Raw genomic sequence first — 15,341 nt, 5'->3', positions numbered from 1 at the left:
AACAGTACATTTTATCAACAAAATCGTACAGCACTTTTGAATTGCAAATTCGATTCTGCTTTAAAAAAATATTTTTGATGATTTTGTGCAGATTTTTGATATTTTCCAAAAAAATACTGTTTATTCAAAAATTCATATCTCCTAAACCAGATTATGCACCATCAAACACTATGGCTCAAAAGATGTCTTTTTTAGTCCCCTAAAACATATAACAAAAACCGAAAATAAAGAAAATACGTAATCTCTTGATGAAAAGCTAAATGGAAAAACTATTTTTTTCTGAAAAGTACTAATCATAACTGACAACTTTGCCGCAGAACAAATCGATCAGAAAATCTCTTCTCAAGATACAGAATTTGTATAACCAGCCCCCAAAATTGAATGGAGACTTGTATAAAAAAACTAATGATGCAAAATGACTTTTTTTACATAGGACAGGCCTACCCAACGTCCGACCCGCGGGCCGAATCAGGCCCGCAACGTATTTTTAAAATATTTCTGTGACTGGCCCTTAAGGCTGTTTGTGAAACATTGAAAAAATAAGTTGAGTGTCCAAATTTAAAAAAATAGGCTTGAGATCAAATTTAAATTAGGAACATCAAGGTTTTTTTTTTTTTGCTTTAGCAATAAAATGCAGCTAATTCAGCGCATTATTTGGATTTTACTTTTATATTTTATTAATATGTTTATGTTTCAAATCCAAACATTCTTTATGTTTGAATTAAATTCTTATCATTTCTATACTGATATTTTTAGAATCAATCAGGAAACTTAAAAATGTCGCAAGAAAACAAATGTAAAAATTTGAAATATGTGAAAAAAATGATTTTGTCTTAAAAATGTAGAGGAAGACACTAAATATAATTTTTTTATCAGTTTTTACTGTGTTTACTTCAAATTGAAGTTTTTCTTTTTTAAAGGAACTAGTTAAAAATTAAATGAGTGAGTAAGAAAAGAAATATGTTTTATTTCCGAACAAATTTTCAGTGAAAAAGTTTCGTTTGAAAAAAAGCTTAAAAAATCATATTAATCATACTTCAAATAAAGATTGCTGCAAATATGTTTAAAATAATTAAAAACATTCAAAATATGTAAAGAAATCTGGGAGCAAAAATATATTTTTTCATAAACTACAAAATTCGAAGAATAACGCATTGAAAATTATTCAATATATATTTTTCTACGCTATTTAAGTTTAATGTGTTTAAAAAAATTAAAATACTTTGTTAAATATTTCAGTAAAAGTACAACAACGCAAAAAGTGTTTTTGTAAGAATGTTTTGATTTCAAATCTAACCTCAAAAAAAATTAAGATGCCTCACTGATTTTTTTATATTTTAATGTTGAGGAAATTTAACTTTAAGAAACATGCAACGACCATTTAAATTTGAATGTTTTTAAAAAGTAAAAAGATATCAGGGTATTTAATTGCAATCAACAAAGACAATTACAAAACAACTAAAAAAAATCAAAATAAAACAAACATTTCTGAGAGTTATCTTTGCATTTTTCTAAAAGCAAATATTTTTTGTTAAAAGCAAATATTTGCAACACTAGTTTATTACTTTGTTTTCTAAAAGTTATGTACCTAAAAAAAATAATTTTATGAGAATTATTATTTTACTTTTTCAACTTTTAACAGACATTACTTCCGGTTCGCCACTGCTTCAGAAAAATCAGATGTGGCCCGTAGGGCCAAAGGTTGGGCACCCCTGACATAGAGACTTCATGGACTAAGTTTCAACAAAATAAAAAAATGCACAGAAAAGTCAATTTTGCGAAATCGTAGAGAATCACTCAATACTGGTTCGTTCATACAAGTTTCCATACATGTTTGACGGATACAAAAATGGTACCTATGTAAAAAATTAGAAATTCTGTATCTTGTGGAGATAACTATTAATCGATTTGGTGTCTTCTGCAAATTTGTAGATTTTTTTTATGAACAACACAGAATGAAATAGTAACATTCTTAGAAAAATCATCCATTTCTATAAAAAAATAAAACATTTTTCTCCGAAACAGCGGTTTTGTAACCATGTTTTTTTTTGTTTTGTTTTATAAGGTTCACTAAAAAATGTTCAATTTTATGCAAAAAAAAAAATTAACAAAACAAAATTAAGAAAAGAAAGTTGCAAATTGTTTTTTTTTTCAGCACGAGTTTTATGTTCATATATTTATCCAACGAGGCTATGCCGACATGCTTCCAATCCACCAGAATATGCAATCGGATTTCTTTCAAGCTCCATCAAAAAGAACACACACGTGACTAAATTTTTCAAATCAATTAACATATTGTGTTTTTCTTTATTTGCTGATTTCATGGTAGGTCTTCTTCCTCCATAGATTGTGGTAAGTAATCGTTTTAGCATGCGTTTGTTTTATACACATTCCACCTAATAGCCCCTGTCTTGTGGTTCACATTCCGTTCAACAACTAAAACCAAAAAAATAAACTTGAAATGGAAGAGAAATCATTTCATTTTATAGTATTTTTTTTTCTTCTATACAGTTTTGCTTCTTTTGATTTTGTCTTGCGTTTTTCACTAACTTCTTCAACAATAATTGAGCTCCGGCCTCAACAAAGCACAACAAAACAAAGTTTTCCTCCTTCGCCCGCTAGCTGTTTCTGTTTGGTGAGGAGTTGTAGCGATTATTGTGAGACAAACAAAAAAGCGCGGAAGATGGTTTCAACCAGAAAAAAAAACCTAACTCGACAAAAATATATTATTTTACCTAAAAGACGAGTAAACAATAATAATAATATTTAAAAAAAATAGCGACTACAATAAAATAACATTTAAACGAACAAAGTGTTTGTGTCCTCCTCCCAGAACAGAAAAAAATGAGACAAAAAAATATTAGCAAATAAAAAGTAAAATAAAAAGAAAACTGTACGACTACTTTCGCTCTGGTTGTTTTCTTGTTTTATTTGGCAGCGCCTCGTTTCTATTTCCCCTCCTTCCGATTTGATTACTGTTTTCCTATAAAGCACTCCGACACAAATTAAGGTATGTCTTCTTCCTTCTTACTCTCCGTCCTTCTCTAGCTATCATCAACCTCCTCCTCCTCTCTCCTTCCGTCTTTGCCATTGGTATATTTTTATCTCAATATAAATAATTTACCTACAAAAATAGTTTTTCATTTTTCAGATTGACCTTTTTCTGATGTATATATAAGTGTGTGTTTTGTTTTTTTTTATTCTTCTCCATTCTTTTCTTTCTTTTTCTCGCGTGTGAGAGAGAGAGTGTTGCAGCATCCTTCAGGCGAAGTTGAGGGGAGGGCTCCTCTCTCTCACTCTAGTCCGAGTCGGAGTTGGACTCCGACAGGCACAGGTCCTGCGACAGGATGTGCGTGGGCAGCGGCCGGCTGTTGCTGAGCGGATCCGACCGCGTGGGACCTATGTCGAAAATGGATTCTGTATACGGTGGGCGCGGGTGACCAGAGAAGGTGTTGGTGCAGCCCCAGGGTGTGTGAATTGTGGGATTCCAAGGACCAGTTCAAGAAGGGAGGGGTTGTGAAATTGTTCCAGGTCCATACCACCGATAAATAGATTTCGATTTGGGGGAAAAGAGAAGAATGGGAGAATTGTTGGATTAGTTTACAAGTGCAATATCTAATTATGTACAGTGCATGTTATTAAAATGTAATATTTTCTACAAATAATTGATCAAATAATATTTCATTATACTGATTTTTTACCTTCACGCAGAAAAATAAGGCATATTTGAATCAACAAAACATTTTGTTGATTTAAAAATCAAGATTTTTGTTGAATCGACGCTTAACGTCAAAACAACTTTTTCAAAACAACAAATGGGTAATTCTCCGCCAACTCACACAGCAGTTGCCCCGACCCCTCTTCGATTTGCGTGAAACTTTGTCCTAAGGGGTAACTTTTGTCCCTGATCACGAATCCGAGGTCCGTTTTTTGATATCTCGTGACGGAGGGGCGGTACGACCCCTTCCATTTTTGAACATGCGAAAAAAGAGGTGTTTTTCAATAATTTGCAGCCTGAAACGGTGATGAGATAGAAATTTGGTGTCAAAGGGACTTTTATGTAAAATTAGACGCCCGATTTGATGGCGTACTCAGAATTCCGAAAAAACGTATTTTTCATCGAAAAAAACACTAAAAAAGTTTTAAAAATTCTCCCATTTTCCGTTACTCGACTGTAAAAATTTTTGGAACATGTCATTTTATGGGAAATTTAATGTACTTTTCGAATCTACATTGTCCCAGAAGGGTCATTTTTTCATTTAAAACAAAAATTTTCATTTTAAAATTTCGTGTTTTTTCTAACTTTGCAGGGTTATTTTTTAGAGTGTAACAATGTTCTACAAAGTTGTAGAGCAGACAATTACAAAAAAAAATGATATATAGACATAAGGGGTTTGCTTATAAACATCACAAGTTATCGCGATTTTACGAAAAAAAGTTTTGAAAAAGTTGGTCGTCATCGATCATGGCCGTTCATGGTCACCCGCGACAGACACGGACGACGAAACAAAGAGAAACGCAAAAAGTAACTTTTTCAAAACTTTTTTTCGTAAAATCGCGATAACTTGTGATGTTTATAAGCAAACCCCTTATGTCTATATATCAAAATTTTTGTAACTGTCTGCTCTACAACATTGTAGAACATTGTTACACACTAAAAAATAACCCTGCAAAGTTAGAAAAAACACGAAATTTTAAAATGAAAAATTTTGTTCTAAATGAAAAAATGACCCTTCTGGGACAATGTAGATTCGAAAAGTACATTAAATTTCCCATAAAATGACATGTTCCAAAATTTTTTACAGTCGAGTAACGGAAAATGGGAGAATTTTTAAAACTTTTTAAGTGTTTTTTTCGATGAAAAATACGTTTTTTCGGAATTCTGAGTACGCCATCAAATCGGGCGTCTAATTTTACATAAAAGTCCCTTTGACACCAAATTTCTATCTCATCACCGTTTCAGGCTGCAAATTATTGAAAAACACCTCTTTTTTCGCATGTTCAAAAATGGAAGGGCCCCTCCGTCACGAGATATCAAAAAACGGACCTCGGATTCGTGATCAGGGACAAAAGTTACCCCTTAGGACAAAGTTTCACGCAAATCGAAGAGGGGTCGGGGCAACTTTTCCCGATTTCGTGTGAGTTGGTAGAGAATTACCCAAATGATTTTTGTGGAATTGAGAAAATCAAGGTTTGTTTCAACGCAAAATCCGAGTTGATTATATTCAACATAAAATTTTGTAAAATATGACCCCAACACTACTAAGAAGTGATAAAGAATTCTTTAATCCAAGATGGCGACCAAAAAAAAGAAGCGATAAAGAATTCTTTAATCCAAGATGGCGACCAAAATGGCGGTGATGAAATACTGAAGAAATGCATTTGGCATGCTTACAGGCAATTAACCACTCAAATTTCACTAAAATTGGTCGCAGAATTCAAATTTTATGATAGAAGTAAGAAAATGAAAAAAACATTTTATTTTTTTGTTTCTGGTTCGATTGTCCCATTTTTGCAGCCTTGGTACAACTGTCAAACAGTTAAGAAATATCAATAAATGTATGATATTTTTTTCTTTTTTTATTTCAAATGTGCAGCAGCGGCAGCGAAAGCAAGCCAGAAAGAGTATAGAAAAGCACCAAGAAATCGTTCCCTCTCCTTTGCTCTGCTGTTCGTAAAGCCATTTCTTGACCACTTTTCTTGGGAGGTGCGTAACCAAGGTTGTTAATCGATAAAATTATCGTCTGACGATAACGATAATGGTTATCATTATCGAAAAATTTGATAATTCTTTCGGCGATAATCTTATCGACGATAACGGATGATAACCAATTTTTAAAATCTTTCCAAAATTTACTAAATCAGTACATATCATGGTAAATTTTCACCTACAATATACTTTTTGATAATGTAGTAAGTTTCAAAGTGTAAATGCTCAAATAAAAATTCGCAAAATACCGTATTATTTCGAGAAAAATCAAATTTTCATAATTTGCAATATGGGTATCTAACGAATCAATATTTTGTTTGCATTTTAATTTTATTAGATTTTTTTTTTGTGTAAAATTCAAATTTTTTCATGAGACCCCGTATTTTTACGAAAATACTCCAATTTTTATAATTCGCAATAAGATACATATTGCGAAGCGAAATTAGGAATGCATTTTCAATTTACTCAATTATACTTGTAAAATACTCAAAATTTCACAAATTAACTACCGTACTTTTTGGAAAACACTAAAACAAAAATTATAAGGCAAAATTCCGCAAATATTTTCACTAAATTATATTTTTTTTGTAAACACAAAATTTTCATAAAATACCATATTTAAAAAAAAAGAAAATGATAACGTATACAATATTTTGCTTCGTTTGATACCCATACAGTCCAGACTCGATTATCCGAAGGTTTGTACTTCGGATAATCGAATCACGAACAATTTTTTTTTTTACTTTAAACATCAAATTCGAGCTCTGCGACCCGATTTTAGTCAAATTTGAATGGTTGATTGCCATATTTCATCATCGCCATTTTAGCCGCTATCTTGGATTTACAAATTCTAAATCACTTCAGAGTAGTTATGGGTCATACTAAAGCTCAACAATAAAAAATAAGAAAACAAAAAAAAATGTGATTCAATTATCCGAAGTGAAATTTTGCCAAGGTTTTCGGATAATCGAGTCTGGACTGTATTGGGAATTATGATTTTTAAGTATTTTATAAAAGATTAGCAATTTTCAAAAAAAAATCTGATAAATTGAAAATGCATACAAAATATTGCTTCGAAAATTAGGAAAATTTGAGTAATTTAAAAAAATACGGCTTTGAAAATGTTAGTCCAAAAACTCTAAAAGTAAAAATCCATACAAAATTTCCCTTCGTTTGATACCCGTAATGCCAATTATGAAAATCGGAGTATTTTTAAAAAATCTTATATTTTGTTAATATTTGACTATTTTGGCTGTGTTTTTCACTAAAATTTTCTATATTTCATGTAAAAAATAAGTATGCAGTAATTTTTGTATTGTCCCAGACTATGCTTCTACGCAGGAGCAGCGAATGGTTCTGGGTTCGATTTCATCTGCTCCCCAAGAGAAAGAAATAAAATAACTTTAAATGATGAATTCCATATCGAAAAATCAAATAATGATTGATTGTTGTTATCGTTATTTAACCTCGATAATTTTATCGTCACCAACCTTGGAAAAAAGCAAGTCTTGGATGTTTTATTCACAATCGAAAGAAAAATACAATCCACTAGTTTGGGAATTGGAAAATTTAACCCCAAGAATCACAAATCAATTCATCAAATTGTGCAAATGGCGCAAAATGGAAATTATAGTTTTATGAGGTGAAAATTTATTAAAAGGATTTTGTCAAGAGCTCAAGCTGATTTGGATGAAAGGTCGGCGTTTTTTTTCGATTATACATGAGATGAACTCATGCCAAATATGAGCCCTCTACGACAACGGGAAGTGGGTTGTAAAAAAAACGAGCCTTGAAGTTTGAGGTCCAAAAAACATAAAAAAAAATCTTAAAATTGCACGCATTCCCAATTATCTAAATTGCATTTGAAAGGTCTTTTGAAACGCATTCCAAGTTTAAAAGTTTGCCATAAACATCTCGGATTTATACGATGACTTCTTCAAAATTTAGGTTTTTATTTACAAAGTGTAAGAATGCATGAATTATTGAACAAGTTTAAAGTAAATTAAACCTTAAAAAGCCAACATAATATAATAAAAGGTATCCAGTACCAACACTATCATTCTATGCATTATTATAGTAGAATACTGCCGTTCTACGCATAACTGTCCCATGTTATTTTTGGTCGATTCTGACTTTTTGTCATTTTTAGGTTTAGTTTGAGTAGTACTTTGTTCGGAAATTCATTGAAAACAACACCAAGTCTGTTTGTCCCATCGTTGTACTTCTACGCATAATTGTCCCACCAAGTGTTTTCTTTCACGAAATTATCAGTTTTACGAAGTATTGTGTCTTGTTTACCTATTTTATAGCAAGAGGATTACAAATAAGAGTGATAAACTGCTAACTGGGATGATTAGGGATATATGCTGTGAATAGGGTCCCACGGGACAATTATGCGTAGAAACACAAAAAACGGTCGAAAAAATTCAATTGCGTTTCTCTCAGTTGCACTTTTTTTGAACATGGCACAATTACGCGTAGAACGGCAGAATAGCAAACAAAAATATTTTAAAACGACCACGTACCTTTCACCGGCGAGTCGTTGTTGTCCTCGGTCGTGCTGTCCGACTCGGAGCCGCTGTCGCTGTCACTGGAGCCGCTCGAGTCCGAGCTGGACGAGCTGAGCAGGCCCGTCGACTGGAAAATTCCCGAAAAACAAAACGTTACTTTCCTGGCAGTCGGAAAATGTGATTCAAGAACTTACAAATCCGGTATCCCTCGGCGGTGACGCCTGTCCCAGCAGCGACGGCAACCCAATCTCCACGTTGTTGGACTCACTGTTGTTGTTGTTGCTGTTGCTATTGTGGTGATTGTTGTTGCTGTACGGATTGTGCTGCTGCTGCTGTTGAGCCTGGTGGTGCTGGTTCATGCCCGTTGGCTGCTGCTGGTTGACGCCGTGGCTATTGTTGCTGTTGTTGTGGCTATTGTGGCTATTGTTGTGGTGACTACTTCCGCCTCCGCCAATATTGTTCATGCTGGGAAGACCCAAAGAATTGTGACCATGATGTTGCGATTGCTGTTGCTGCTGTTGGTGCTGGTGTTGGTGTTGTTGGGATTGCTGTTGCTGGTGGTGCACTGGCTGGGATGCCGCCGGAACCGACGAAGAGGGCACCGGCAGGATGTCGTTGCCGTCGTCCAACCCAATCAGCGGAATGCTGGGCAAGGTCTGCTGAGTATTGTTGGCGTTCCAGCTGAAAGTGAAGAAGGTCGTTTAGTGAACTGCTCAAAATCTTTCACACTAGTTCACGAATACTTACACCGGAGCGGACAGCGGGCTCTTGTTCGGGTACGACGGGGAGTTCTGCAATGGCGAGTGTTTTGGCACTAAGCTGATGGGGTTGTTCTTGCGCGAGCCGGTCGTGATTTTGGTGCGTGAGCTGAGCCGGGCGGTCGAGTTTTCCGAGACCTTGATCTGGGGTGGTGGCGGAGGTGGTTGGACAACCTTGTTCTCCGTTCTAAGAAAGGAATGAGAAAAAAAATCAAAGTCAAACAAATCATTCATTCATCTTCCTACTTGAAAACAATAAAAAACTTCAACTTTTCACGAGTTTTTTTTTTAATTTTTTTTAGTGAATTTCAATTTTATTCTATTTTTTGTTTAATTATATTATGTTATTAAAATAACATGTATTTTTTTCAAAAAAGATAAAAACTAATATCGTAAAAAAATAGAGCGTAAAATAATTTATAAAATATAAAATATGTATTTTTTTCAAAAAAAAAAAGATAAAAATAAAAACTTTAAAAACACTTTAAAACTTAGGTTGGTACAAATAAGTTTAAAAGTCTTTGTCACCCCCTTCGGCCCACAAAATCAAGGGACAAAAAAATCAAAAAAACTTTAAAATTTCAATGGAAATTTAAGTGCAATCAGCTGAATTCAATTCAAAATGCTTCCCCTGTGTTTAGAATATTTTTTGGCATATATGGGTTTATTCAAAAATCTTTTGATTTTTAAAAAATGTCGATGTACAGTAACAATTTTTGTTTTTGTCAAATCTTACTTTTTTTTTGAAAACTCATAATTGCAAAACAACAGAAATAGTGTAAATTGCATTTTAAAACACTTTTTTCAGTCAAATGTTGGGAATATGTTATTCCAATATTTATATTTTTTTTTTTATTTCCATTAAATTTTAACGTTTTTTGAAAAAAAAATCATGCCCCCTGATTTTTCGGACAGATTATGAAGGGGGCGCATAAACTTTGAAAAATATTCCACCTCGTTTCGTTTTCGTTTTCGTTTTACGGAGCAAGGTGGGGGACGCGGCCTCAAGTCAGTCCAAGTCCGGTTTCTTGTGGAAAAAAGGGTAGTGGCCGAACTAGTATTGCATACAAAATGAACACCACCGGAAGATATAGGGGATCGGGAGGGGGAAGGTGAAAGAAAATTAGTGTTGGTGTGAGTAGTAAGAACTTGGATGACTTGAGCAGTTACGTTAACCTATGTTTAAAACTGAATAATGGAAACCTGAAATTATAATTCAAAGTAACTAGGCCCGAAAAAAAACTAAATTATTAGTTAATTAAATAAGAAAATGTAACTAATCGGAGATCTATATAAACGAAACCAATGATGTATTCCAAATTTAAAGGAAATAAAAAAAATACTAGAGAACAAAATTTGAAAACTAACTTGTCTACACCCAAAAGAAAAATATATCTCAAAATCTGCAACAGTGGATTTGCTGCAGAAAATGTCATATTTTATAACATTTTTAGCAGCAAGCCCCTAGATCATTTTTGCCCGCGTGTAAACATTTCAGCGATCTGCAGTTCTCACCAACACATATAACGCTGGCCCGTCCCCGAGCAACACTCCAAAGAGAAACATATGTTGGTGCTCTTTCACTCACTATTCATCAAGCGTCCATGGCGCGGTGGTAGCGTGTCGGATCATTAACCAAGAAGTTAGTGGTTCAATCTTCGTTCTGTTAAGGTTTTTTTTTTGTGAAATACAACCAAAAAGCCGTCGGTAATGTCGATAATTGTCGGTAACGGGCAAAAATGTCATACCCCTATATCGCAAAAATGCATGAGGACAGTTTTCATGCAGATTCTGATATACTTTCATGCCGCCATGCATCACAATCAATCCGGCCTTTTTCTGGGCCCCGACCTGTCGCGTCCGTCAGTAGTCTTGTCGTACATTACAACTAGAAACAGATTTGCCAATGAAATATTACTCTTCTACTAAATCAACTAATCATTTAAGTCCAATTATTCATCTACGGAAAACTAACTAACTTTAATCAACAACCTAAACTAAACTGTCTGAAAGTAAATTTAATCTCAAATCCCCGAATGTTTTATTACAACGCCAAATAAGGTAACGGACCTTGTTTTCAAACCAGTCTTGCCGCCATAAACATAAATTAACAGTTCATAAGTTGAACACTCGTCATTAAGACGACTGTTTTGCCTTTCATTTCATTAGGGCATAAAGCCTTGCAAACAAGAGTGCATACCTTATGTAAACTGTCATTTGAGTGAAGGAGACACACTCCTGTTCACAAAACCCATATGTCCTTTGAAATGTTAGGCTCCCTTTGATCGTCAAGGCCTTAGTAGATCCTCGATTCGCAACAATGGTCGATACAACCATAATCCGAAAACCGTTAGTTCAACAGATTAACGAATTTTGTCCGATATCATTACATTATTGATTGACCGAGACTCTATGGAAATTTTGACATATCATGCTTTGGATTATTACCGAAATGGAAGTTTCAAATTTATGCACGTAACATTTTTTTTATATAAATTTCAAAATCTATTCTATCCTACAATGCCTAGAAGAGGCCTCTGTTTCTGTTGTGAGTAAGCGCTGGTTTCAGAGTTCATTTTTCAATTTAAAAGGGGTGGGAGACGACTAATTTGCTTCATGAACTCCTACTCGGCCTTGGGACCACCGCTTAAGACACTGATGGCTCCTAGCTAGGAATTAAACCTAGACACAGTGTCGAGGCCCGCTTCGCATGGCAAAAATGTTGGCTGGGGGGAAGTGATATTATCACGAAATTTTATTTTAAAGCCAACATTGCTAACGGCGTCGAGGTCCTTACTCATGCCCAAGGAACTTTGAAAAATATTCCTCCTCCCCTCAAAATTGGTCCCAAAAATCAGCTGGCAAAAAAATATATATTTTTCAAAAAAAAACTTGAAAACTTCAATGGAAATAGACGTCTAATCAACTGAAAACAAGCTAAGAAGCCCTATTCTGCATCGATAATCATATTTAGCATGTTTGGGCTCGTTTAAAAAAAACTTAAACTTTTATGGAATTACAATGTACATCTCCACAAAGACTTTTTTTCTTGCAGTATAATAAAAAAAATTCTTCACTACTAAGAAAATTTGGAAACTTGTGATTACAAAACAACTGGACAGATGTGTAATGCATTTTATAACACTTTTTTCATTCAAATGTTGAAACCGTGGCCTGTAATTTCTTTTTTTTACTTTAATTAAATTTTTTTTTTAAAAGTCAAGAATTTGAAAATCGCAAAATTTGAAATAAATAGAAATACATAATTTATAGATTTCAAAATTTTAAAATTGAAGGTCCAAAAGTTAAAAAAAAAATCAAGAATTAAATCAAAGACATCCAAATTTAAAAATAAAAAAAAAATCATTACTTATTCAAAAATTGTTTTGTTTTATTTCTTAAATTTTTGAATTCCTTCTTTATATTTTTTAAACTCTAAAATTTCTGATTTTTCAAATTCCTAAATTCAAAAACTAAAACATTCCGAAATTCTTTAATGCCGCCATTTTTTTTTGTTTTTTTGCCACAGTAGATAGATGATAGAAAATCGGATAAATTTGCAGCATTTTTTGGGTCATATTTTAGTTTAGAAACCCAAATTTTCAGTAACATAAAAATTTCATGATTCGGAGGTAAAATTTTGCGAGTGCCTCGGAAAATCAAAACGAACTGTGTTTAAGGTGTAACGGGCCATAATTAAATATGGCGAAAAAATATGGAGTAAAACCATCCCGTTCCCCGTTAACGATGATACTTTTCCGTTCCACCTTATTCTGTTAAAATTTTAAACTTTTTTTATTTTTCTTTTTATTTTTATTTCTGATTTTTTTTTAGTTTTAGAACTGTAGAATTTTGAAAATTTGAAGAAAAAATTGTATTTTAGAAACATAAAATTTTACAATTTTAGAATTCTAAAATTTTCAGGATTGTTAACTCCTGAATTTTGAATTTTCTGAATATTTCTTTAAATTTCGCCGCTTTACATTTAGATTACTTTTCAGCTGATTGTTTCTTGAGCTGTTATTTTTATAAATAGAGTTTTGCGTTTCTTCCGAACTACAAGCCTTTGTCAATGAAAATACAGACTAGAGCAAACTGTCAAAAAGTGTGATTTTGTTTGTTTGTCGTAGTCTAATACCTCCTTTAGGAAACTTCGGAGAATCGAGTCATAGTTCAAATTTACATTACAAAATGCATTTTCTCAACAATTCATCGCAGCCATTTTGGCTGCCATCTTGCATATGATATTTCCAATTCTTTTAGTGCATTTAGTCCGATTAGCTTATTATGGAAGCCTTTCTGGTCCGACAGTTTGACATGCTGCTTTTCCGTTATGCTGTCATGTTCGACCTTTGAACGAGTTTTTAATATTTATTTTGTTCTTCTTCATAGTTGTTTCATCGTTCAATAATCAGAGATTTTATTTATATCACCTTATTTAAAATAATTATTAAACAAACTTTACTAAAGTAACTTTTGTTCATTAAACATGTTTTGGTGGAAACGTAGCTTATTAGGAATACTCTTATATCTAACCCCTTCCCGCCCAAAGCAAAATCGAGATTTTTTCCGTTTTTCCTTGTCATTTTTTACAGACTTGACCAAATTGGATGAAATTTGAACTGAAGGCAGTTAACATCATAATTCACACAGTACAGGAAGAATGAGTTCATTTCATTCAATAGTTTTCGAGAAATGTCAATTTGAAGTTAAAAATTAGTGGTGCTCTGATGCAACCATGGGCTTTAGAGGGTTAATAATCCTGAAAGGCCGGGACCCGTGGTGTAGGAGTAAGCGTGGTTGCATCTCACCAAAATTCATTTAAACAAATGATATTTCATTAAAACCATAAACATTAGTTGAAAATTAAACAGTGGTCCTCTAAATCCAAAAATGCGATTTGCTCACCTTGTCTTTTTAACTTGCACGTTACTGTTGAGCTTCTCGAGCGTAATCTCCCCGGTGACCCGGTCGATGATGAGCACGCACTCTTTCCGGGTGTAGTCCCGCTGGTTTCCCTTGAACACCGTATTGGGCACACCGGAACTATCTGCAAATTTAGAAAGAAACAAAAAAACAATCGATCAGCTTTCAAGGGCCTAAACTCGATTCCAAAGTTGTTCGCACCGTTATGTGGCACCGTCACCGTGACCTGCTTGTTCGTGCCGACCTCGAGCGTGGCCGGTTTGCTCGTGTCCACGCTGGCCGGCTTAAAGTCGTACTTGAGCGTGTGGAACACGGTCCGGGGGTTCGGGTTGGTGAAGGTTGACCCAAGCTTCAACTCGCGCACCTCCGAGTCGAGTTTGAGCCGATTGTCCATCTTCCTCATGGTTTCTGTTAGTTGGGCAGTGTGGGTCGTCACGGAACACACACGGACACGGATGGGGACAGATCTTCTTCAGGGGAAACACACGACGGAGCACGAATCTTAGAGCATTTTGCTCCTTCTGTCTGCTTCGCTGTTACTTAATATTAGGAACCGAATAGGACACGGAAAACGGCCAGACGGACCGACAAGGAATCGATCACAACACACAAACACGAAACCACTTCCGGAATCGCTAGTCGTCGGAGCAGATTCTTCGCGGACAGCCAGCAACAGCTGCCATTTATTTACAACCTTCTTCACCGTTTCTTTCTCTTTAGCACCGATTCCGGAAAAACGGGACACCGTCCGAATATCTGTCGTTTCTCACTAGAACCGTATTTGTCCACCGCGACGGGGTTCCGATTTGTGTTCTTGGGGCCAAGTTACACTCCACAACTTCTTATTCCCTGGGGGACCTTTCGAAGAGATTGCTGACATGACACATCGACGATAGGTTTTGAACTGTGCGGGAGCGTGCGTGACTTGCTCAGAGTTGATACGCAACAAAATTTGCAAAGAAATACCTTAAAATCAAATTATTTGAAATTTGAATGATTTGTATTAGATTAAATTAGAAAACAGAACAAAAAATCAAGTTGTTAAATAAAAAGAGTAAATTTATGTAGTATAAAAAAATAAAAACAAACCCCAATCGCAATACTTTTCCCACCGTGCAGCCCCCACCAAATACCAACAACAACACCACCACAGCACCGAAGGGTGAAAGAGAAAGGCTCGCGAGCAGCGCGTTTGACGTTTATGCTTTATGCTCGCGTTTTTTATGCTGCAGCTGTTGCTGTCATCGAGGGGGTGAGACCAAGATAAAAAGGTGAACATATTGAATGTTGCGCGTAGAGTACCTGGAGAAAAATGAGTTGGCAACATTGATCAATTTCTAGAGTTTTTATAAAAGGTCCAATAAATCAAAAATTACGAATATCTGTATATACAGATTTTATTTGTTTATTTCATTGTTGGAATTCGAGCGAGAATAA

At 34.5% G+C, this 15,341-nt stretch overlaps 1 protein-coding gene and 1 long non-coding RNA gene across 3 annotated transcripts in view; both read right to left on the bottom strand.

Moving 5' to 3' along the window:
* The window catches only part of LOC128092723 (uncharacterized), a 444,042-nt gene that overhangs the window by 373,362 nt on the left and 55,339 nt on the right, over window positions 1–15,341 (bottom strand). The gene's annotated exons all lie outside the window — the stretch shown is intronic.
* On the bottom strand, window positions 2,271–14,864 carry LOC120418454 (ell-associated factor Eaf). Of its 2 annotated transcripts, none has more exons than XM_039580880.2 (6): window positions 14,106–14,864; window positions 13,887–14,028; window positions 8,968–9,165; window positions 8,415–8,901; window positions 8,236–8,347; window positions 2,271–3,399 (listed from the first exon to the last, which is right to left on the bottom strand). In XM_039580880.2, exons 1-6 carry the CDS (start codon window positions 14,305–14,307, stop codon window positions 3,299–3,301), a joined length of 1,242 nt encoding a protein of 413 aa, XP_039436814.1. In that variant the 5' UTR covers window positions 14,308–14,864; the 3' UTR covers window positions 2,271–3,298. The 2 variants fall into 2 exon arrangements, with proteins under 2 accessions (XP_039436814.1, XP_039436813.1); XM_039580879.2 differs by having other exon boundaries at window positions 2,271–3,417; window positions 14,106–14,855.

The sequence above is a fragment of the Culex pipiens genome, chromosome 2 (genome assembly GCF_016801865.2).
Source record: "Culex pipiens pallens isolate TS chromosome 2, TS_CPP_V2, whole genome shotgun sequence".
NCBI lineage: Eukaryota > Metazoa > Arthropoda > Insecta > Diptera > Culicidae > Culex > Culex pipiens.
Note: the sequence above shows the minus strand (reverse complement) of the source record. Positions and strands in the feature narration are given on the sequence as shown.